The sequence below is a fragment of the Loxodonta africana genome, chromosome 10 (genome assembly GCF_030014295.1).
Source record: "Loxodonta africana isolate mLoxAfr1 chromosome 10, mLoxAfr1.hap2, whole genome shotgun sequence".
Taxonomy (NCBI): domain Eukaryota; kingdom Metazoa; phylum Chordata; class Mammalia; order Proboscidea; family Elephantidae; genus Loxodonta; species Loxodonta africana.
In genome coordinates, this window is record NC_087351.1 from 79,017,165 (window position 1) to 79,042,242 (window position 25,078).

Sequence of the window (25,078 nt, forward strand, 5' to 3'; positions counted from 1 at the left end):
AGGAAGACCCTCAACAAGATGGATTGATACAGTGGCTGCAACAATGGACTCAGCATAACAACGATTGTGAGCTTGGCGCAGGACCAGGCAGTGTTTCATTCTATAGTACATAGGGTTGCTAAGAGTTGGAACTGACTCGACGGCACCTAACGACAACAGCACTAGTAAACTTATCTGCTGCAAAAGACCTCTTTAAAATGTTGAGAAGCAAGATGTCACCTTGAAGAGTAAGGTGCACCTGGCCCAAGCCATGACGTTTTTAGTTGTCTCCTATGCATGCGAAAGCTGGACGATGAATACAGAAGACCAAAGAAGAATTGACACCTTTGAATAGTAGTGTTGGAGAAAAATATTGAATATACCATGGACTGCCAAAAGAACAGACAAATCTGTCTTGGAAGAAGTACTACTAAAATGCTCCTTAGAAGCAAGGACGGCGAGACTACATCTCACATACTTTGGTCATGTTGTCAGGAGAGATCAGGCCCTGGAGAAGGACATCATACTTGGTAAAGCAGAGGATCAGTGAAAAAGAGGAAGACCCTCAATGAGGTGGATTGGCACAGTGGCTACAACAATGGGCTTAAGCGTAGCAAGGATTGTGAGGATGGCACGAGACCAGACAGTGTTTTGTTCTGTTGTACATAGGGTCGCTATGAATCAGAGCCAACAACAACAACTAGTAAATTTAAAATGACCAAAACTAAACTTATTTTAGGTCCTTATTACTAATTTCCTAGATTACTGCAACAGTCTCCCTGCGCCAATTAGCATCTTCCCAATCCATTCTCCAATGTGATGGCAAAGTAATCTGTTTAAATGGAAAATTTGTTGTTAGCATTCCATACATACAATTCTTAAGTAGTCTTCCCCATAACCTCAAGATAATATCCAAACTCCTTGACAAGACATATAAGACCCTTTCTTCCTACATTTTTCAGTTTCTTCTCTTACCTCCTTCTCATCAGCTCTTGCTTTTTCCCAAATCTGCCATGCTGTCTCTTACGTCTTGTTCTCCTTTATCTCTAAGCCTTTGCCTATATTATTTTTGCTTGGAACAACTTTATCCTACTTTTTTGCCTGGCTAGCTACTATGTATTCTTTAAGATCAGATTTATGAAGTCTCTCCTTTATGAAAACTGTTTGGAAGTCAACCCCCTCCTTTTCCTACCTGGGTTAATTAGTCTTCCTCCATGTTCCCATAGTATCTTGTTCATGTGTTTTATTTAAGAGAACTGACTGACATATTTGTTTACTATCTGTCATTATGGCCTAATAAATGCTGTAAGTGTGAATCACTATAAACTGAATTGTTATAAATCAAGAACAACTTGTAAAAACTCTATTGTTGATGAAAAGAGGATTCTCCCCAGAAAAAAAGGATGAGAAACTCATTCTCAATGAACATTATAATATTACGTTTACTAAGGATATTTTCTTTTTAATGAGCAAACCTTCATAGTTCATTTTGGTTTCCGCTAGATGCACCTCTATTCTATTTCATCCATCAATCACTGAGTAAGAAAAATATTTTGGGGGACCTGAAAGGCCTTCACAGTTCTCTGAAATCCAAATATTTTGCTTATGTGAATACTCTAACAACTACAATTACAGAAGCCCCTAGAGAAAAATCCATGTGTTGTGCGAGAGATCCTGAACCATTGAATCTATGACCACTGTGGGACTGTACCATCTCTAAGATGACTTTTTATATGTCTGATAAGGTTCAACAGTGATCTCTAAAAACTAGGCATAAATCATTACCAGAAATGCTGGAGGTGGTTGCTCTGAAAGTTATATCTATGACATTATGAAGGAATTTTGGAGGATAGTATATTAAATACTTAAACACTTATAATAAGAGGATAATTTGGGTATCAAGTGGTCTCTCTTATTTTAAAAATGAGAAAACTGAGGCCCAAAGAGATATGATAATATTCTTTAAAATTAGACAGATAGTTATAATTAAAAGCACCTAGAACCCAGGTCTCTTGACTCCCAGTCTGGTGTTCTTTCCACTATACCACACAGCATCTCAAATCAATATGAAAATTATTCATCCAAAGCAAGTGCTTAGATGTGCATGCATGTACAAAGTGTTTTTTGTTTGTTTTGTTTTTTAATCTGTTTTGGCTATAAATGAATTTTCTGTTGTCTCTGGTCTGTTCTTTAACGTATCTATTTTCAGCTTCTATCTGCAAGCAAGACCTTTAAGGAGCAAGAAGTATCCCACTGATTATAAATAGCCTTCCTTTGGTTTCTTGGAAGAGGCATACCTAGCATAACAATGGATGATAACATTTGTGAGACTGTCATTTGGGATTCATCTGCTTGTAAAATGCATGACAGGAATAAATTACAGCCTCACATTTGATGTGGTACTCTAGCTGCTTCAAGGTAGATTAAAATATTCCAGCACTATTCCCTGCAATTCCCAATTTTCTTACTTAACAATGAAAAAAATAAACAGCTTTTAATGGAAAGGATTCTGCGTTCTTTGGAGCTTTATTTTAGATTATGAGCTCCAAACTTCTTATTTGGGATTCCATGACTTCAGCATCTAACCTGGGTTTTTTGTTTTTGTGTAAAAGGTTTCAGCAATTCTAGTCAAGGAGACTTTAAGCTTTGCTGTTGGCACTCAGTTTGAAGCAGTGAAGTTTCCCTTTTAGAACCCTGACCACCACGCAGAGGCCATGTTCCTGTCTCTGACTTATAAGTTAGCTGCTAAAGATAAGCATCTCTCTTAAACAGAGATCCCCTGCCCTCTAGAAGAAATTCAGAAGCTCCTGATTTCAAGTAGCAGAAAATCCTCACCAAGATGATTCAATTGTCATGTTCTTTAACTCCTCCTGATTGTTCAGGCGCTGGCAGGGAATAAGAAAGAAGTTAGTTATACTGGGGGGAACTTTGCCATCAGACATACTCTCTACCTTGCTCTGTCTACCTATTACTAGCTGAGAGACCTTGTACAAGCTATGTAACTTTCCAGTCTCATTTAAAACTTTTGCTATGATACAAAGGAGTGAGTATGGCAAGGATATGAATTTTAGGGGGGCAGAGGGTGGAATGTCATGAATTGAATTGTGTCCCCTCAAAATATATGTCAGCTTGGCTAGGCCGTGATTCCCAGTATTGTGTGATTGCCCACCATTTTGTCATCTGATGTGATTTTCCTGTGTGTTGTAAATCCTACCTCTGTGATGTTAATGAGATGGGATTAGGACAGTTATGTTAATGAAGCAGGATTCAATCTACAAGATTAAAAAAAAAAAAATTTTTTTTTTTTTTGGTTGTGTCTTAAACCAATCTGTTCTGAGATATAAAAGAAGTGAGCAGAGAGACCTGGGGACCTCATACTACCAGGAAACAAAAGCTGGGAGAATAACACGTCCTTTTGTTGCTAGGAACTCCAGGTTCTGCTCAGTTAGACTCAGTCTGAGGCCAAAATGACAGAGACTAAGTTGGGGAGAAGAAAAGGCAACATCATTGGTTGGCCAAGCAAGGAGACAGTCAGGCTGCTTGCTGTCCAAGTCTGCCTATCTGAAAGGTCTCAGGGGAGAGGTTTTATGGGATTAAGGGCAGGAAGTAGGGGTGCATCTATGTTTCACAGGCTGGGGCTCTATAAATTTTTATTTAAAGGGGCAGGTCAATTTTTATTCTGTACACAAGTGCACTGGGTGGGGAAGGTGGTTTAGTGCTGATCAAACTCCTTGCTCTCTAATTAGGTCCATGCTGTCTTTTTTTTTTTTTTTTTTTTTGAGAAAGGTTCCTGTCTTCTTCCAGATCAGGTGGCAGGTGACCTTAGGTATTAAGATGGTGTCAGAAACTAGTTCCTGCTCGTTTCTTTTGTCAGCTAGTTGAAGGAAGTCTCTGCAAAGAAAACAACTTCAGGACATAGGGCAGAGACAGAGTAGGAACTACTTGTGAGCCCCGTTTTACTTTGGACCCAGAGTCCCTGTACTGAAAAGCTCCTAGGCCAGGGGAAGATTGATGACAAGGACCTTCCCCCAGAGCCGACAGAGAGAGAAAACCTTTCCCTGGAGCTGGCACCATGAATTTGGACCTCTAGGCTCCTAGACTATGAGAGAATAAATTTCTCTTTGTTAAAGCCATCCACTTGTGGTATTTCTGTTACAGCAGCACTAGATAACTAAGACAGAATTTGGAAATAATATCTGCCCAATAGAGTTATTGTGAGCTACTGTTAAAGGAGATTTTATGTATATATATATCATCCAGCTTTCACTAATCTGCTATATTTGGAATTTTGTAACTGGTACCCTTCCTTCCCTTCTCCACGTGGGATTCTAAGATCATAGCCCTGGAGTAAATGCTTATAAATTACAGAGACTAAAAACTAGAATAATTTGGTTCTGTTTTGTTGGCCCACATAACAATCTCTGGATAACGTATGCATTTTAATGTAATTTAATTTGTATTTTACCCACCCAGGTCATTCAGGCATGCGCTCCCTATCTACTTAGAAAATATAATTAAATAGCAGTATTCATTGTTTTTGTGCTTGTCTCTGGTTAATCTATAGGAAACAGAAGCAGAGAATTGAGGTAGTTATTTAAATATGTATATATATATAATTTTCTCTTTTTTTTTTTTCCTATCCAAATTACTACCTCCAGACTAATAAGGTCTTCACCTGGGATGACCTTATCTACTTACAGATATCTCTTGGAGTTTTGGTCTGTGCTGTCATTTGCTGTAGATCTCTCCATAAATGTGGCCCCTTGAACTCATTCACAGTTCCCTCTGGGTATCCTCATCTCTTTAGACTCTTTATTCCATGAACTTCATTGCACCACTAAAATACACACATTTCATCACGTATATTCTTCCACTTCTGCAACTTATTACATCATTACCTTTATACTTCTCCCTGCATTCTTCAAATATAAAAAGAAAAAGAATTTGCATCTCATTAAATCCCTCTCTATATATACTTGTGATATGCGTGTGTATGTATCATCACAACCTGTGGATATGAAGAACAGCACAATTACCTAAAGATTATATTACCAGTCTGCTGTCTGTATATGTGCTTTCAGGTGCATTTTTCCTCCAGGATGGTGGATACCAGATACATGCTTTTACCATGGTACTCACTACAGCCCTTGTGTGAGTTATTTTTATAATTAAAGATTGAGTAAATTTACTCATTCACATAGGAATCAGACCTTGGCCTAATTATCCCTATGTGGTAACCTGGTAGACTAATCTTCCTATTTCACACTCTCATGCATAGCATTATATGTTTCCGTATGTATCTTCCTTTTAAAAAATGTTATAAATGCTGTAAGCAATTTTGATAGAAAATCCATATTTAATCAAAAAGGTAAGGAGAATTAATTTTTCAGTAAGATTACTTTGTCAATTTACACAACTTTTATTAAATACACCTGCTGTTAAAACAAGGTACAGTCTTTATTGGTTCTTAGTTTTTCATTCTTTTGGGGTACTTTACTATTTTTTACATTTTAAATATGCATGCCTTATTTGATATGGAGCCTTGGTGGCACAGTGGTTAAGAGCTTGACTGCTGACCAAAAGGTCAGCAGTTCAGATCCACCAGCTGCTCTTTGGAAACCTATGGAGCAGTTCTACTCAGTCCTATAGGGTATTTGGTATAGCTTATTGAGTAAATTTTTTATTTGTACCTATTTTGAAACGCTATATAGTCTAGTAATAACATCAAGTTAGGTTTCAGAATGAAAGCAATGTAAAAAAAATGTTTCATTTAAAATGGAAAGAAAATAGGAATATCTAATTCCTGTGATAATTTCTAGCATTGTATTGGTAGAATCATGAAGATACATGTAAATATCCCGAGATTTCCAAGCCATAGGAGAAAAGATAGTGCAGATAAAGAGACAAGTGGCAGTAAACGATTTGCCAGTATCTGGAAGAGACTTGAAAACCAAAACCGAACCCGTTGCTGTCAAGTCAATTCTAGACTCATAGCGACCCTGCAGGACAGAGTAGAACTGCCCCATAGAGTTTCCAAAGAACAGCTGATGTATCTGAACTGCTAACCTTTTGGTAGCTCTTAATCACTAGCCACCGGGGTTTCCACAAGAGGAATAGCAGGAATGAGAACTTGGTAATAGCTTTTTAAATTTGAATGGATTAGCTTTCCCAGTAGAGCATCCAGTGCTATGGTAGTTAACCTTCTGGACTATTTTCTCAAGTAGACTTTGCACCTCTTGGCAGGCTGTTAGCTCACCCCAAGCAGCAGGGGTTATGTGTCAGGGAAACCCTAATCTTCCTTTCATTTAATTGTGAAACAAAAACGTAAGAAGAAAATCAGAGACACAAGAATTATAATTGTAATCAATGTCCCTCTTTGTAATGTGTCTGAATGTGCAGAAGACTGGGATAGATTTGTAATTTTAAAACTTTACCTCAATTTCTTCGAAAACAGGATTTCTTGAATATGGCTAAAAATTTGTTTTCTGTTTCTGTTAACTCCTTTTCTGCAGAGTCTCAATTTACCTCATTAACTTGCTTAAAAAAAAAAAAAATCAACTATTAATATCTTCTCATTGGAAAATAACACTGACTGATTCTGTAATTCTGTTGCAGTCCTGTGACTGAAATCTCTTACTAATTTCTCTACTTGGATTTTAGCAATATGGGCATACTCCAGAGTATTTATTCGAAGTCAATAGCATAGTTGTTATATTTTGTATGTAATTTTTCTTGGATACCATCAAGGAGCTTTGTTTCATCATACATTTTTTTTCTTTTTATAAAATATTTATGACATATTAATCTTATTTTCTATTTTTTTCTTAATAGCCACATTACTATCCTAATATAAGAACAATCAATGTTGAAAAAGTTAGGAATTATTTTTAACATAGTAGGATATATAGCTCAAAATTTATGGAAGTTATACTAAGGAAATAATTTTTTTCTTACAGAGCATGTGACAATTTATACAACGATTGAGAAACTACCTCTAAAGAAGAGTATAAATTGTTCAAATTATAGAAAGAACATTTTGTTTGTTCGTACCAAATCCTAACAAACAAGTTCACTGGGTATAAGTGCTATGCATTTGTCACTGACAGCCTACTCATCTGACCTGGATGTGAAAAGGTTTCCATCAAGTACAGAAAGGAGGAAGCACTTGTTTGTAACTGAAACATTTTCAGTGACCTCAGAACATTTTAAGGATTTTTTAAAACTAATATTTCCACCCCAAAATATATTTTGCACTTTAATTAATGTAAAAACAGCATGGGGGAGGTGTCTGACCTCCAACCCCACAAGGGGGGAGGAGAACCAAGATCAATAGTACAAGGCTGACTCCCATGAGGTGGAGGCCAGTCAAGCCTCCTCTCTCTGCCATCTTTACTAATTTTGACATCTACTGTCCCTCCCACTGCATCCTCTTCTGGGTTCAATAATTCATTGCAATGGCCACACAACTCAGAGACCCACTCACGTTTGTAGGGTTTATTATAAGGGAAGTAACAGTTACAATTCAGGCTCAGGAACGCTCAGGATACAGTTCTTTCTTCAGGACAGCCTCTCCCCATCTGTGCTCGCAAACATGCCTCTCCCTGGCTCTCAGCTTTCTCTCTCCATGGGCCAGAAGGCCCACCACGCGGTCTCCTGCTGCTGGGTCTCTCCCGTTGGTCTCTCCCTCCTTGGTGGTGGTAGACTTCTCCTCTGCTCCAGAATTCGGTCTCTTTTAAGGCAAAACTGACCAATCCCCTTGATAGGCCACAATTACCCTATCACACTGTCACCTGGGTGGGAGTTAAAAGACCATGGCTAGAAAGGCCACACACAGAAGTAATTAATTGCATCACAATTAAGTTAAATGCTTGTTACAGTCACAGTTATTTTTTAAACTTTAGTATTTTATACCTAGAAATGAATATATGTAACAGATGTAAGTTAAGGCACCCCACTATCCAACCTAAGAACTAATTCATTACCCCTTCTCTTGCATCTTTGTATATTGCTAAATCATGACTTAGTCATTTCTGGTAATAAGAATATTTGTATTTATTCTAAATTCTGTAACCTTGAGCAAAGCTTTTCTGTTTTATGACATAAGATCTGCAGTGCTTTCCCTTACTCATCACACTGGCACATAATGAGCATTCTTAGATGAGCAACACAGTAACATTTCAAACAAGCTGTGTTCTGTAAGCATAAAGATTTTATTGTACTATTCTATAAATATGATTTCTGGAGTAACTAAAGGTTAATTGTACTAGCTTTTACCAAAGGAGATCTTGCACCCTGAATTATTTACTCCTTCTGATTTGAAGCCTACAAAACATAAGTGAGATCCATAATATGCCAAAATTTGGTCTAGTTAGTCATTCAAATTTATGCTGAAGATATGGGGAACACATTATACTGAGAATGGCCTGAGGGTACCCACCATGTTAAATGTTTATTTTAGTGTCTATAAAAATAATCATGAAGTTTTCTATATTATACTTTAAAAGTTTTTTAAAATGATGTAGCCACCGAAATCTAAGTATACTTCACTTTTCTTAGCAGTCCTCTCCATCCTTGGCATTACCTAATATTGTTCGTACCAACTGTCATTTGGCCAAAGTAAGTGTATGTCTCAAGACTGCCCTCTCAACTATCTTGGTGAGCACATGGATAGGTGTGTTAGGTAAAAAAAGCCTTTCATACAGACTAGGTGCGATGGTAGCTTTTAAATGTGCCTGTGTCAGTGCTGTCACCGTGAACATAAATAAACTTTTGAGGAACTTATAATCAGTAGCAAAATGACTGCTATCCATGTTTTATATTAGAAAGTCTTAGATAATATCTTTCCCTTTCAGCCTTCTGTTACCTACCACACTCTTCTTACACTCCTAATTCATGCAACTGATAGTATCTTAGTTCGGCAAAGTGAAAGAGACAAGGAATCAATTTTCTGAACTTGGAGCATTCCCCTTGACTTCCTCCAAAGCCTTCTTAGAACTGTGTAGGGAGCTTTACAACTGTGAAATCATTTTGATGAGTAATTTTGAGAAATTACAAGATGCTTTTCCCTTTTACGTCCAAAACCCACTCATTTCTCCTAACAACTTAGGCAGCGGGAAGAGATTATTATCTGGGTAAGGATAAATGCCTGACCCATCAAGTTAAATATTTCCCTTTTAGCCTTTAGAGAACACATTTGAGTTCAATACTCACAAGTCATACTTAACTTTAAAAATTGCTCTCTGTCTTGATTTCCCACAGATGTATGACTATTGTCAGCCATTTGAATCTATAAAGACTCTTTCTGAAGATATTTTTTAGGCCAGTCATCCCATTGTAAAAAAGCATACTTTGGCTATTAGGGAATTCATTAATGACTGTTATTATGTGGGAACCTGGATCTTACACGAGTGTCCTGCTGACAACATAAAAACCCTTTTGGCCCACCACTTCTGCCTCTGGTCTTCTTGCAGCACAAGTAAGCATAGCATACAAAACAACATAAATCATCAGCCAGTCCTTTCCACTCCTTCCTTCTTATCCCCCTCTTGAAGATCACTTAATTGTATATATGGTCCAGGATCCCCAGTGATGCATAGTCCTGCCTGTAAGATTTCTCACCCTCTACACAGCCCAGAAACATGCATGTTTGTTTTATGATCTTCATCAAAATTGAATATATTCTTTATTTTACAGAGCTTTTGGAATATAGTGTGTGGGAGGAAGTAAAACAGAATGGACATTATTTTCTCATACTCTAAAAGCAGGACCATAGATCCTTGGCACACAGCGTAACTTTCGGCAAAATGCAATGCTCACTGCAATCTGTCAAGAGCCACAAACTCCTACCACCAAATGTTCCTAAGCAAGCATATTAGTCATATTAATTATATACTGGGGAAACTGTCTTTTTCTTATTGTAAATGGGGCCCTCATTGGAATGGGACAACTGGGAAACAGGAATTTTGCTCATGTTTTCCTCAAATTACATCTCCCAGTAAGTCCTCTGGTTCCCACAGCTTTGGGAGCTCAATGTTTTTTTCTACAGAATGCTAAGCTTAAAATGTTCATAATATTCAGGTGAGAAATCATTTCTGCCTGGTTCCTGTTTATGTTTGGAGACTGAGACTCCTTTTTTAAAATTATATACCGAAAGTTTATTCAACACTAAAACTTACACTTCACGTATGGACAAAGGGAAGGAATTGTTTAGCATCTATGTAAGTATATCTGTATGTCTCTATATCTATCTATACATGCAAAAGAGAGAATGTTCCATTTGGAGAAGTAATTTGCAACACTATTAATATACCTTTTAAGTTCCCAAGTGGGTCATTTGGTCAGACATCCATTGTTTAGTCTGAAACCCTTCTAAGAGATGTGGATATAGTGACTTGTGTAGCAGAGAGGTACACTGACATTTATTCCTTCAGTTCTTTTGTATCTGCTGCCATCTGGGAGCCCTTAACCATTTTCTAAGCAATTGAGTATTTGTCTCCAATATATCTTCTCCCTCAGCTTTGGCTTTTGACCAAAACTTGTTTTTCTCTTTGAAGAGACTTAACCTCTGCTATTAAGTTATCTTGATACCAACCTCAGTTGCAGAGCTAATCTGGTAGGGATCTAAATCACCTTAAAGATAGCAACCCTTGTATTTGTGACAGCATGAGTTCCAAATGAAAAACTAGCCATTTATATATGTTTTTAAGTTTATATTAATAACCTTAACTAGTTATATATGTTGTTAAATTTATATTAAAAACCTTAACTAAGTATGGAGCAGTTCTTTTTTTCCAAACGAAATGTTTTATTTTCTTTCCATGATGCTTAAAAAGGTCTATAAAGACAAGATGGTATATGTGTGCTACAGATATTATTTTCTTGATTCTTCTAAATATATGTCTGAATATAGTTATATGTTGAAATGGGAGAAATATTATTCTTTTTAAAAAATATTTCTTGTCCTTGCCTTAGAAAAAATAACACACTGGCTGGTCTGACAGGGATCACAATAGAGGGTCCTGGACAGAGCTGGAGAAGATGTAGAATAAAATTCTAACTCACAAAAAAAAGACCAGACTTACTGGCCTGACAGAGATTGGAGAAACCCCAAGAGTATGCCCCTGGACACCCTTTTAGCTCAATAATGGTGTCACTCCTGAGGTTTACCCTTTAGCCAAAGATTAGACAGGCCCATAAAATAAAATGAAACTGAAGGGGCACACCAGCCCAGGGGCAAGGACTAGAAGGCAGGAGGGGACAGGAAAACTGGTAATAGGGAACCCAGGGTCAAGAAGGGAGAGTGTTGACATGTTGTAGGGTTGTTAACCGATGTCATAGAACAATATGTGTACTCACTGTTTGATGAGAAGCTATTTGTCCTATAAACCTTCATCAAAAAGTACAATTTAAAGAAATGGTTAAAATGGCAAATATTGGTTATATATTTTAACCACAATAAAAAAAAAGTGGGAGAGAGATGGGCAAAAGATTTCCACAGGCACTTCTTAAAAGCACGTATATAAATGATAATAAGCATATGAAGAGATGCTCAACATTATTAATTATGGAGAAAATAAAATGAAAACCAGTATGAGACACTACTCACTATACACCTGCTAGATTGGCTATAATTTAAAAGACAAAAAATCCAGTTTGGTGACAATATAAACCAACTGGAACCCTAATTCTTTGCTTTTGGGAGTGTAAATTGGTACAGTCGCTTTGGAGGAAAAGTTAGCAGTATATACTAAGTATATGCCTATTTTTAAGATCCAGTAATTCCATTTCAAAAGTCAACTAAAAACCAGACCCCATTGCTGTCAAGTTGATTCCAACTCATAGCAACCCTAAAGGACAGAACAGAGCTGCCCCATAGGGTTTCCAGGCTGTATATCTTCATGCAAGCAGACTGCCACATCTTTCTCCCACTGAGGCAGCTGGTGGGTTTTCAAACCAAAGGCCTATTGGTTAGCAGCCAAGCAATTAACCACTGTACCATCAGGATTCCAAAGTATATATTCAACAAAAATGAGTAGAAACATCCACCAAAGGACATGTACAAAAACATTCATAGTAGGTTTATTAATAATAAAAAAAAACTGGAAACCACTCAAATGCTGAACAACAGAATGGATAAACACATCATAGTATTTTTGTACAATGGAATACTATACAGCAATAAAATATATACATATTTTAAGAAATCACCAAGTATATAGCTCTCAATAAATTATTGCACTAAGAAAAATAAAAAATAACAGCTTTATTCAGATACAATTCACATACCATGCAATTCGCCCAATCCAAGGGTTGTTAGCATATTCACAGATAAGTGCAACTATCAGCACAGTCAGTTTTAGAACATTTTTATGAACTCAGAAAGAAACCCTGCCACGTTCAATCAATGGGGGAAAGATTAGTCCCTTCAACAAATGGTAGAGGGACAGCTGGATCTCCACATGCAAAAAAGGACGAAGTTGGACCCAAACCTCATACCACATATGAAAATTAGCTCAAATGGCTCAATGGCCTAAATATAAAAACTAAAACCATAAAACTCTTAGACGAAAACCTAGGAGTAAATCTTCAGGGCTTCGCTTTTGACAATGGATCTTGAGACATGACACACCAAAAATACAAGCAACAAAGGAAAAGAAAATAGATAACTAGGACTTCATCAAAATTAAAAACTTTTGTGCATCAAAGGACTTTATCAAGACAGTGAAAGGACAAGCTACAGAATGGGAGAAAATATTGATAAATCATGTATTTGGTAGGGATTTAATTTCCAGAATATATGAAAAACTCCTACAACTCAACAACAGAAAAGCAACACAATTTAAAAATGGGCAAAAGATTTGAATAGACATTTCTCCAAAGAACATATACAAATGGCCAATAAGCACATAAAGAGATGCTCAATGCCATTGGTCACTGAGAAAATGCAAATCAGATACCTCTGTACACTCACTAGGATGGCTATTATCAGAAAAATGGAAAATAACCAGTATTGGCAAGTATTTGGAGAAATTGGAACACTTGTGCTTTGCTGGTGGGAATATAGAATGGTGCAGCCATTGTGAGAAAGTTTTGCAATTCCTCAGGAAGTTGTACTAGAGTTACCCTGTGACCCAGCTATTTCACTCCAAGGTGTATACCCAAAAGGCTTGAAAGCAGACAAACAAATACTTGTACACGAGTATTCATTGCAGCATTATTCACAGTAGCCAAAAGGTGGAAACAACCCAAGTGTCTTTTAGCAGATAAATGGGCAAACAAGTTGTCGTATATCAAATACAATGGAATATTATTTAGCCATAATGAAAGTGAAGTTCAAATACATGCTGCAACATATATGAACCTTTTAAACATTATGCTAAGTAAAATAAGACAGATACAGAAGGATAAAAATTGTATGATCCCACTTATATGAAATATCTAGACTAGGCAAATGCATAAAGACCAAAGTTTATTAGTGGTTACCAGGGGTTGGTGGGAGAGGGAAATGGGGAATTATTGCTTAAGGAGCACTGAGTTTCTGTATGAGTTGATGGAAAACCTTTGGAAACAGTGCTGATGGTTGTACAATGTGGCAAATGCTTTATATTTTCATGTATCTTCTTGTCTTTTTGTATAGATACATACACATTGTCTTAATGACAGTTAAGATTATATACTACATGTGCAATTTAGCACATTTTTAAACATTTCATAAGAATTTTCCTGTCAATGAATATTCTTCATAAATATTACTTTAGCCAGAATAATATTTTATCATAAGATAGGACATTACTTAAATTCCTATGTTATTGATCTTTTGGGTTTTTTGTCTCTTATTCACTCATATAAGCAACTTTGAAATAAGCATACATATAAATATCTATCCATTTTCTTAGGGTAGACTTGCAGAAGTGAAATTACTCAGTCAAGGGGTAGGAAAGGAATTGGCTTTCCTTTTAAAGAAAATCATATTTGGGTTGTTAAAGCATGACACATCAACAATTTATAATCGATATTTTAAAATACATGACTATATCTTTGATGAGTATGTAGTAGCCATATTCAGATAACCTCTGCAAAGCAGTATTAAGAATTGACTGAATCTAATTTTTTTTTATTTCAGGCACCAGGCTGCATCCCTTTCTTCTGTATCCTATTACTTGGGATAGAAATCAGGAGGGCTAACTGAGCCCAGTTATAAGCTGTCAGATAAGCACACAGGCCCATCTTGTTTACATCTGCCTGCTTACCCCATTGCTCTCAACATTCACATTTTCCTTTTCTCTTCTTTCAGATGGAATGGGCCGAGTCCTTGCTCAAGATGTGTATGCAAAAGACAACCTACCCCCCTTCCCAGCATCAGTAAAAGATGGCTATGCCGTCCGAGGTAAATGTTTTATTTTCTTGAGTATCATCAAACTCATATTGTTTTTTTCAGACTTTTGGCTCAGCTCAGGTACTCAACAACTGTTGCATCTGTTTCCCCAGTGGTTGTCAGAACAACTTCCTTCACAGATAACCACATTGATCTATCTTCTGTTTTCTGACACAACCTTCATTAAAGCTTTTTAGTGAAAGTACCAGATTACATGAAAATTCTTGTTTACAAATAAATGTGTAGGAATTGAATAAAGGCACTGTACTATAAATTATTCCCTCTGCCCCTACACATGCCAGGCAGCAGACAGTTTTCCGAATGTTTTCGAGTTGAAAATATTTATGTAGTCCAAGAAGATAAGAGCAGATTCCCAAGACATGGATAAAGTAGGATAATCTATTCTCCTGCTTTAAACTCAAACATCAGTAAAGGGCTTCATGAAAGAAAGCATGAGGGAAAATCTCTAATTGCCTGGAAGATCCCATCTTTCAAAGCTCTGGAGCCCTGGGTCGTACTGGCAACTCAGGCCTCAGCGTTGCCTGAGATTATATAAAGCTTACAAGCAAATAAATACCAAGTAGCATTTGCCTGCCTAAAGTTCAATCTCAGAACCCAAAATGAAAATGCAACTGAGTTGCTTAGACACTGATATTGGTTATTAATTCATGACTGATAGAGTTGAAGAAGTGTCTAAGAATATTTCCCAGTTTATCAAAGCTGTTAAAGTGTGTCAATTCCTCTTTGATGGTCAGTAATGGAGTCTTTTACTGGTTGTTTTATGTTTGTTTTTTAAACTACATTTAGCTATTAAAATAATTTCTTCTTTTTTGTAATTAAATACATTCCTTAATCTCTTCTGTGTTCTATCACCATCTCTTAGCAGTATCTTTTTATGTTGCAGGCAGTTTACAGATGGTTAAAGTTAGGGGCTTTGAGCAAAGTCAGTGCCAGTACCAGTTCAATCTATAATCTTTAAGCCTAAATTTCCTTGTCTGTAAAATGGTGAAAATTATAACAGTACTTACTTAACAGGTTGTTGTGAGGATTAAATGAGGCCCTAGAAAACCTTAGAGAAGTACCTGGCACACACACACATGCACATTACAAAAACCAAGAAAACCAAACCCAGTGCCGTCGAGTCGATTCTGACTCATAGTGACCCTATAGGACAGAGTAGAACTGCCCCACAGGGTTTCCAAAAGCACCTGATGGATTTGAACTGCAGACCTTCTGGTTAGCAGCCGTAGTACTTAACCACTACGCTGCCAGGGTTTCCACGCACACATACACACACCACAAAATAGCACTAATAATTGTTTTTTTTTAAATGTTTGATAATATTATTACTATTATTATTTTTAACACATTTACTTAGACCATCTCTGAAAAAGGATAATATTTATCTGAATTATTATTCTCATATTCTATGTAAATTCAATGGTAGAGAGTTACCTTTTCATTCCCACTAGTGTGTTTTTTCTCAGGAAGACTATCTTGGATGAACCTCATTCAGCTAATAACATGATCTCACTAGATGAGAGTACTTCTGAAATTGGGAAAGCCAAAGCATAAATAACAAATCTCGAATGTCTCCCATGATTTTTTTTCCCCAAATTTATTCCTTCTGAAGTATTTACTATACTGAATATTGCCCAGAAAGAAAATTATTTTATTCTTCTGATAGCCTCATTGGCTTTTATTAGTCTTATTTGTGTCTTGTTATTTACTTTTAACTAAAAAAGTAAATTCTATATTGATCTTATAATATGTAGTCACATGGGATTGATATAAAATGACAAAGAATTCTTACTTTCAGAGTATAACAAACAACTACAGTAGATGAAATACCAAAGTGACAAGAAAGTCTACTTTTTACATTCTTGGTAATACAAACCAGGAGAGGGTGGGAAAATAAATTATTTAAAGGAGAATCATTCTCAAACAGAAATGTTGTTCTGTGATTTTGCATGAGGTAGCAGCAGTTCAATAAAAAGAAACTATTACTCAGAGCTTTTCTAGTTGCCAAAAAAGACAGTTAGCCCACATGAACCATAATAGAACCTTTCTGCTACTGTAGAATCTATTAAAGAAATTTTGTATGTAAAATTACCATTCACCATATTATTCTTTTGTTTTGGAGTGATGGTGTTTTATTTCACACAAAAATTTCTAAAATGACACCTCACAGTATATAAAGTTTAAGAGATTATCTACCATGCAGCTGATTCACACTCTTTCTTTCTTGTAAAGTGCTGCTAGTTCTCTAATATATACAATAGATAAGTATGGTGGATATAGTTAAGTCTCAAAACAGGAATGGCTGGTGTGTCTCTATATATTGACATCATAATTGAGACAGCAAAACTCATCAGTGGACAAAGAGGTATGGGCTAAAAGTGGCAGTTAGTCTTATAACCATGCTGAATTTTTCAGTTACATCTTTTCACCCTTGTCTGTAATTCAGGAAAACAAATTCTATGAATCCTAAAAGGCCTTTTTACCGTTATCAGTAATTAAGATGACTTTAATTTCTTTGCAGATAAATGCATTCATTAGTCTCTTCTGTGTTGTAATATCGCCCCCAAGCAGTGTTTTGGTAAAGGGTATCCTTAAGGCAATTGTTGTGGCTCTCTACCACGTGTACCTCCTTCTCTCCACCCCTCTCTTCCTTGACTTCTATCCCTTTCTCCCCATTCCCTTTATTCTCCCTTTTTTTCTTCTCCTCTGCCTTTGCCTTAGGCCTTCCAGTAATAACCAGTGGCACCTGTGAGCATTGCTAACCCTCTAGGTGTAAAGAGATTGCTAACTTGCTCTGGATCACTAAGCATTAGCCAGTATCCTTCAGAAACATGTGGGATAAAACTCCACACCAGTTGGAGGACCACTTGCTTTAAGGTATGTGGGTTGAAAACTGAAGACAGTAATAAAGTAACTAAGGAAACAAGATATACGTAGGAACAGTTTTTAAAAAATAGAATAATAAAGAATACGTGCTTCAAAGAAAGAAAGCAGGAATCAAGTATTGTTATAACAGGAAGACCTAAAAACTGTAAAACTACATTCAGGAAGGAGTGAATTTGAGAAATAAAAACAAAGAAAATGAAAGTTGCCTATTATCAATTAAAATTAATACATTATTTTTATTTATGTTTTCAAAGATTTCTCTCTTCACACTAAATAAGCTAATCATCTTCTTTATGCCTTCACAACCCCCTGTAGAGATGTGGCCTCCACTGCCTTATGGTCTCTTAGATGTTAATAAAGGCAAAAATATCGCAGGCAGAATCCCAAGTTCAGCTTTCCTGCAAAAGTTCAATTGGAAAGGCTTATCCTTTCAGAACTCATTTTGGAATCATTAAGAAAAAGGGAATATTTTGAACAAACCAAGAACTAATTTGAGAAGCATGTATAATATACATTTCTTCAAGGATATATTAAGAGAAATCCTTGCCATTTGTGTGAAGTGAATTTAATTTTTTTTACATCCTGATTGAAACATATGCTTATGGAAAATGCAGAAAATCAAAAGGCACATTTTTAAATTGCCCGTTATCTCACTGCCTGGCCATTATTAACGTTTTGTCGTACTTCCTCCCAGGAGGTCAAACTGAATACTCAAATTCAGTGTAGACAGTCTACAGGTTTTTTGATTTAGAGCTAGTTTTTTTTTTCTTTTGCAAAAGTAATGTTCCAGGGGTTCTTGTTTGTCCATTTAAATCCTCTTTGGCCACAGCTGGTTCTCCAACTCGTTTGTCAGAGCCTTATGATACGGAGTAGTATTCATGTGAACAGTTAGAAAATTTGGAATAATTCATTTTAGTTAATTTCAAAAGCCTTAAAGTACTCTATTTAAGGAAAAGTTGTACTTTCTTTCCCAATACTAAAAATACATGGGCATTTTTCCCTGGAAGATGATGGTAGAGACTATAAAATGCCTTCTCACTCATCTATCCGGAGCTCTGGTGGCACAGTGATTAAGAGCTCGGTTGCTAACTGGAAGGTCTGCAGTTTGAATCTACCAGCCACTCCTTGGAAATTCTATGAGGCTGTTCAACTCTGTCCTATAGGGTCACTATGAGTCTGAACTGACTCGACAGTGGGTTTGGGTTTTTTTTGTTTTTTTTAACTCCATCCTACTCCCAGCTTCTTGCTTTCCATATGAAATGACAGCAGATTTAACCCCAAAGGACTCACCCGATATAGCCCCTCAGCATAATTGTAGCAAGTATTAATTTGCATTCCAGCCTTGTCCCCTTTGCTTGCCCCTAACCTACCCTACCCCTTCCTATAATAAAATCTTAGTGTATACATAAATACTATGACCCTGTGCCTATCACCCATCTTGGCAGTATAGTTCCATAATTGGACAAATTTTTAATCCCTCTGCCTTATTCTTCTATCAAGGATATTTCCTAGGGCCTTCTGAAAGTCATGCTATGTCAACAGGCCTCAGTTTATTCAGTCCTAACATGGAAATGATGAGATTCTTTATTATCGAAAATAAATGAATAGCTTTAAAGTGTTTTGAGAGGTTTAAAGAGAAGTCACATATGGCTAGAAGATGAAAATGAAGGCTACTTCTATGGCAGATGGTTGAGGATGATCATTTTCTATTAAAAGTTCATTTTTATAAGAAATGAGAAAATGCTGCCACAATTAATAGTTATCTAATTGTAACAATTTTATATCAAGTGATATAGCCAGGAATCTTCAAATAAAGAGGTGGGGAAGACAAAAGTGTTGTGGGGCATTAAAAAGGGAGGAACTGGAAGCAGCTTCAGAGTCTAACATTAAGCATTATGAATTCTACAGCTGTAATGCTGTTAGAGTTTGGGTTATGTTGCTTTTATCACTTGCTTCAAACTAAATTCTATAGTTACAAAGCAGAAAAGAAAGCTTATTAATAGATATGTCAAAATTAGGGGGATGGGGTGGGAGATTCTAAGCCTTGACAGAAATCCTTAGAATCTCCCCACCTTTTCTAATGACATAATGTGGCTTATTTAGTTTCTTTTCAAGATTTAGGTTCATATGACACTATCCCTCCATTCCCTCCCCTTCCCACCTAAACTTAGAGAATTCATCTTGAAATGGCAACCTTTTTTTTACCTGTCTCTTTAATAGGTATTTTAAGATAGATGCCTGCAAGTTAGATAGATCGATAATTATTGCCCTGTCTTTATAATAAATAGTGAGCCTTGGTGTTAAAGATGTAAAATCAGGTCTCCTGTGGTAGTTCACTAGTTTTTTATTCCTTAGGTTTTCTTTTAGTCTGAATTTGTCTATATTCAGTTCAATCTTATAGTGTTTTGCTCCTGAAAAGAGTAGTCCATAGACCAGCAGTATTAGCTTGTTGGAAATATAAAATCTCAGGCCCTATTCCAGACCTGTTGAATCAGAATCTGTATTTTAACAAGATTCCCTGGATGATTTGTATGGACCTTAAAATTTGAACACCGGTATATATATGTTGTTAGTTAACTGAACCTTCCTTATAAGGCCAGAAATATAGCTATAAAGTATTTTAAGACGTTTAGAGAGAAGTGACAAATGGCTACCAGTTAACAGATGGAAAGGTTCAGGGTAAAGTGGAGAGCATAGTTCAAGTAAGTACGTTTTCTTTCCCAGAGCATCTTCTCTGATAACAAAGGCTCTTGGTTCTTAGAATCACTTAAGGGCTCTTTCAGATGTTGACCTCCCTGAGACTCTCAACCAGGTTTGCCCCTATACTGCCCCAGATGATCTCCAGCCTCTTATTATTCAGTGACAATTATTTAGAGCCTCTTACTGAGCATTGATATAAACATTTTGAGTGTGTGTACATGTGCATGTGTGGGCGAACAGGAGAAAGAGTGGAGATGGAGAGTAAAGAGCAAAGGGTTCCAAAAAGAGATGATAGAAGTGGTTCTAACCTCTAAGGAGCTCATAATCTAGCTGAAGAGATAAAATGTACACATTTATAAAGTGATTTAAGAAAACCTGCACAACACAATGCCAGTAAGTACAAGTTAGTCTGCAAACTTCCTGCCTAAGTGTTATGGAAATGCCAAATTCATTTCTTTGTTCTTTCAACAAATATTTATTGAGCATCAACTATTGAGCTAGGCACTATGCTAGACAAAATAATGATATTATCTAAGTTATACAGAATTAGAGCAGTCTTTCTAAACATTCTAAAAATGTTGACTCAAGTTTTGAAAGAAAATATGCGCGGATTGCAGAAAATGGAAGGCATTTAAAATATAGCATTTTGTGTTGTAAAATAAGAGGGAAAAAATATTTGTTCATTCACATCTGCATAATAAAGAGTCCTATGATCCACACTCATACATCTATTGAATATTTTGAGCACTTCACATATTGAACATTTGTTGAACACTTACATGGCCAATACTAAAGATTTCCATGAGACAAATAAGCAAATCACTGCAAATACTTTAAGGAGGTATCATTAGAGTTATTTTAGGGTACACTGGGGAAACAAAAGAGGCAATATGTGACTCTTGAGGGGAAGGGAGGCAGATAGGACTTTTAGCTTTTTTAAATGTATACTCTCATAAAACCATGTTCCTTTCTTGATTTGTATTTACATACTCATTAATGTGATTATTTGGTTAATATCTGTCTCATCACAAGCCAGTAGGATAGATAGATCCTTATTACTTATTATCCAGTAGGGGAAAAAATTTGCATATAAATCACATATATACATTACATACATATATATAAACATATACATAAACACACATATATATAAACAAAAACAAGTTTCATGAAATAATATTTGTCCTTACCATATGTGATGAAACATATTTTTTGTATTCTTTTTTATTAAAGAAAAACAAAACTATTTCTAATTATTTAAGTGAAATAAGTCAAACACAAAAGGACAAATGTTATATGATCCCCCTTATATGAAATACCTATCATAGGCAAATACATAGAGGCAAAAATTTATCAGTGGTTACCAGGGCCTGGGGGAGAGTTACTGTATAAGGGGTGTGGAGTTCTGTTTGATGTGATGAAAAACTTGGAAATAGATGGTGGTGATGATTGCACAACATGGTGAATGTAATTACTGTCACTGAACTGTGCACTTAAAAATGGGTAAAGTTTTTAGGTATACATATATATGTTTTAACACAATAAACTTGATTTTTAATTGTTTATAAGTTGATTTTACAACCAACCTCCATTTGTGATCCAGAGTTTGGAAAACATTGCAAACAGGCGGGCACTGCTTTAGATAGAAGCCATGACTGGTATTACTCTATATTCTGTCCCCAGCACGTAGTATGACACGACGTATAGAAGACACTTAGTAGAAATTTACTGAATGAATGAATGAATGAAAGGAATGAACAGCTTTAAAAGATATTATTTTAAAATATTCATTATCCCCATTTTTATCAAAAGAACTGAAGCTTAGAGAGATTTAGTAAGTTGCTCAAAATCATAAAGCTGATAATAGGCAGGAGCAGGATTCAGATTCAGCTTTGTTTTACTTCTGAAACCATGATAATTTCCTTTTGTGCCGGAATTAAAAGGAGAAAATGTGTAGGTTGTATATGGGAGGTGGCAAACTGATGATTATTTCCCTACCAGAAAATAATTAAAAATGAGGTTATTCACATTTGAAATCATTAGTATGGGACTCTGAAAAATAATTTGTATTTTAATTTTCTGTAGTAAGAAAATCATGATTTGCTTTAAAATACTGCAAAAATAGTGGGAGCGTAGATGAAACAAAATTGGTAAAATGGTGATCATTGTTGAAGCAATAACTTCTATGTATGTTTTAAATTGTTCATTTTTTAAAAGTTTAATTTAAAAAAAAAAACCCTAAAAGTGGCATATACATCTCATATACATACACTTGGATAAGGTGGTATTTATTTAGAAGGTTAGGCTAAACAAACTTCCTATTAGAAATGCACAAATGTGGAAATTATGGAGTGACAGGAAGACCATCTACAGTAACACCAAAAAAAGGCCAATTAAGATCATTTCTGTTGGTAGTTATGAATTGTCAGTAATTACCAGAGATCAAACTAGTAGTAACAAAACCATTGTGTAATATAAGAGACCAGAAAAGTATTCCGTTTTTCTGAAGCCTTATCAGATAATTCGAGTCAAATTTTAGAATTCCAGTACTGAGTCCTTGTTCCTTGACACTGGTCCATACTGATGTTTGTTCTTGGTTCTGTTCCATCTCGCAGCTGCTGATGGCCCAGGAGACCGTTTCATCATTGGGGAATCCCAAGCTGGTGAACAGGTGAGATTCATAGGTCCTTTAGGTTTAATATCAGATTTTGACTTCATGGACTTTCACCATCTATTTCTAAACTTCTCCTATCAGTTAACGGAAAATTTAGAAAGGAATTGGACAGAAGATTATCAAAGAGATTAAAGGATGGCTCCCATGAGAAAGGACTAAAGAAATTGTCATTTCTTAATTTAAAGAATCTGTTCCTATTGATATATGTCATGATGTTGCTGATCTGTCTCACAGACATGTCCCACAAGCATATATATACTAGCACCAGGATTAGGCGAGTCTTTCTTTTTGCATAAACGTTGATGTTATGTATAGAACTACAATTTCTAGATGGTCTTCCCAGACTTTTCCCCAATTTATGTTGCAAACAGGGAAATTTAGAAGGACAGATTTTTTAACCTCTCTAAAACATATTAGATAGGCATTGTCTTACCAGTAATAGTGGTCTGAAAACCATATCATACTTCAAGAAAACCGTTTTGAATTCATTTATCACAAGGAATAATTTTCATCCGGCCATTACTATGAAAAAAGGAAAAAAACAGCTGTTGTCAGGTCAATTCTGACTCGTGGCAACTCCCTGTGTGTCAGAGTAGAGCTGTGCTCCATGGAAGCCACAAAATAGAGTTATTCAGGGAGTGCTTGTCTGATCTTCAACTGACTAGGGACTGTGCTAGGTTCTGGGAATATAAAGTAGATTAAGATACGATTAGTATTCTTAAGGAATTTACATGTAGTGGAGGCAGAATATAAACAACTAAATATAATACAGTATATTAGATGTTTAACTAGTGGTATCAGTCAAGTGCTGTGAAGCACAAAAGAGAGGTTGAGTATTTCAGCCTGGAGTGGTTAGGGAGATGAGATTAGAGCTGGGCCTAAGACAATTTTGTAAAAGCAGAAATGGGAAAGAAACATTCCAGACAGAGCTCAGGATGTAAGACAAGACCCAGAGGTGTTTTTAAAAATTGCATGGAGCACTTAAAAATCCGTTGCCATCAAGTCGATTCTGACTCATAGCGACCCTATAGATCAGAGTAGAACTGTAGAGGAGCAGCCAGTGGATTCCAACTGCTGGCCTTTTGGTTAGCAACGGAGTTCTTAACCACTGCACCACGAGGGCTCCATGGAGTACTTAGGAAACTGCAAATAGTTTGTGGTAGCCAGAGATTAGTATACATAGCACTAACTAGCAGATTCTTGAGGGCCTTGAGGACTTCTTAAACCTTATTTACTATTAGTTAAGCCCTCCAACTCTACTAGAGAACTAGGAGCACAAGAAGAGTTGTGAAACTTAAAAGTTGCAAACTTCTTATAAATTCCTATAAAAGTTTGATGGGAAAAAAAGATCAAAACTAAAGAAGAAAAGGGTACTTTTCTTCAAATTACCTGGAGTGTCCTTTATTTATAACTGATGTACCACACAGACTTTACAGCAATCTCCAAGATCTTGCCAGAGCCAAATTGTTCACTTATTGAAAGTACATACCCTTGAGCATTGGGGTGAAACTGCAAACATTCAGGTAGTGATTTACAGAATGGTTTATTGGTGTACTAAAATATTTGACCTTAAGTCCCTCGGAATCGACTTGACGGCACTGGGTTTGGTTTTTGTTTTTTTTAAGTCCCTCATAGTTTGGTACCATTGGTTAACACTGGACACTTCCTTAGAAAATTTTACCTAAAGCTCTATCATCAGACAAAGCTCAAAAAACCCAACTCGGTCAAGATTTGAACTGTTTCACTCTATGTAAAGCATATAAGGGATATCAATAAAGATAAAAAGCAAAGAATAACTATTAATCTTAATCTAAAGGAAGTACTTGGTGTATTGCCAGAATGTATGGTTTTCAGTTGATTCAATTCAGTTGCAGTTTATATGTCTACTCTGAGTGAGTATATAAATATGTTCATACATTCAATGATATCTTTAATATTGGGTTTAATATGTGTAAGCTGGTAAGAATCTTTCACCCACCGTATAGAATTGCTGGCCTTGGAGAAGAGCCAAGGCTTTTTTATTTAATAGCCACACAAAAACATCTTAAAAGATGGTTTAAACCAAGAAATAGAGAAAATTACAGATCAAACCATAGTAAAACTTAAAGGTAAATTTAGAGAATATAGCACATTGAACCCAACTAAATTGAGGAAGGGCTTTAGGTTAACACATCACAGCTTGAGAATCAACTGCCTTCAATTCACTTTTCACCTTAGCCAACAAGGCACTTTCAGCAAAAGAAGGAGCTCTTTAGGTCTATATTAAATACCATCATTCTACAGGCTCAGGAGATAGTTTTGACATTAGCACCTGGACTAAAAAATATACATATCATATCAAAACTTTAATGCATTTCATCAAAAATCAATGCACTGCAAAATGGCCATATATAGTGGATTAAGAGAAGCCTCAGAGGATAAGAGATATTTTGGATTGGAAGTAA

General features: G+C 36.1%; 1 protein-coding gene across 6 annotated transcripts in view; it reads left to right on the top strand.

Annotated features, from left to right (window-relative positions):
- Window positions 1-25,078, top strand: part of GPHN (gephyrin) — a 570,865-nt gene that overhangs the window by 450,019 nt on the left and 95,768 nt on the right. For all 6 annotated transcript variants that reach the window (XM_064292607.1, XM_064292612.1, XM_064292608.1 and 3 more), the window contains 2 exons: window positions 14,273-14,365; window positions 22,576-22,631. In XM_064292607.1, coding sequence (XP_064148677.1) covers window positions 14,273-14,365; window positions 22,576-22,631 — 149 coding nt within the window. The remainder of the gene's footprint in view (window positions 1-14,272; window positions 14,366-22,575; window positions 22,632-25,078) is intronic.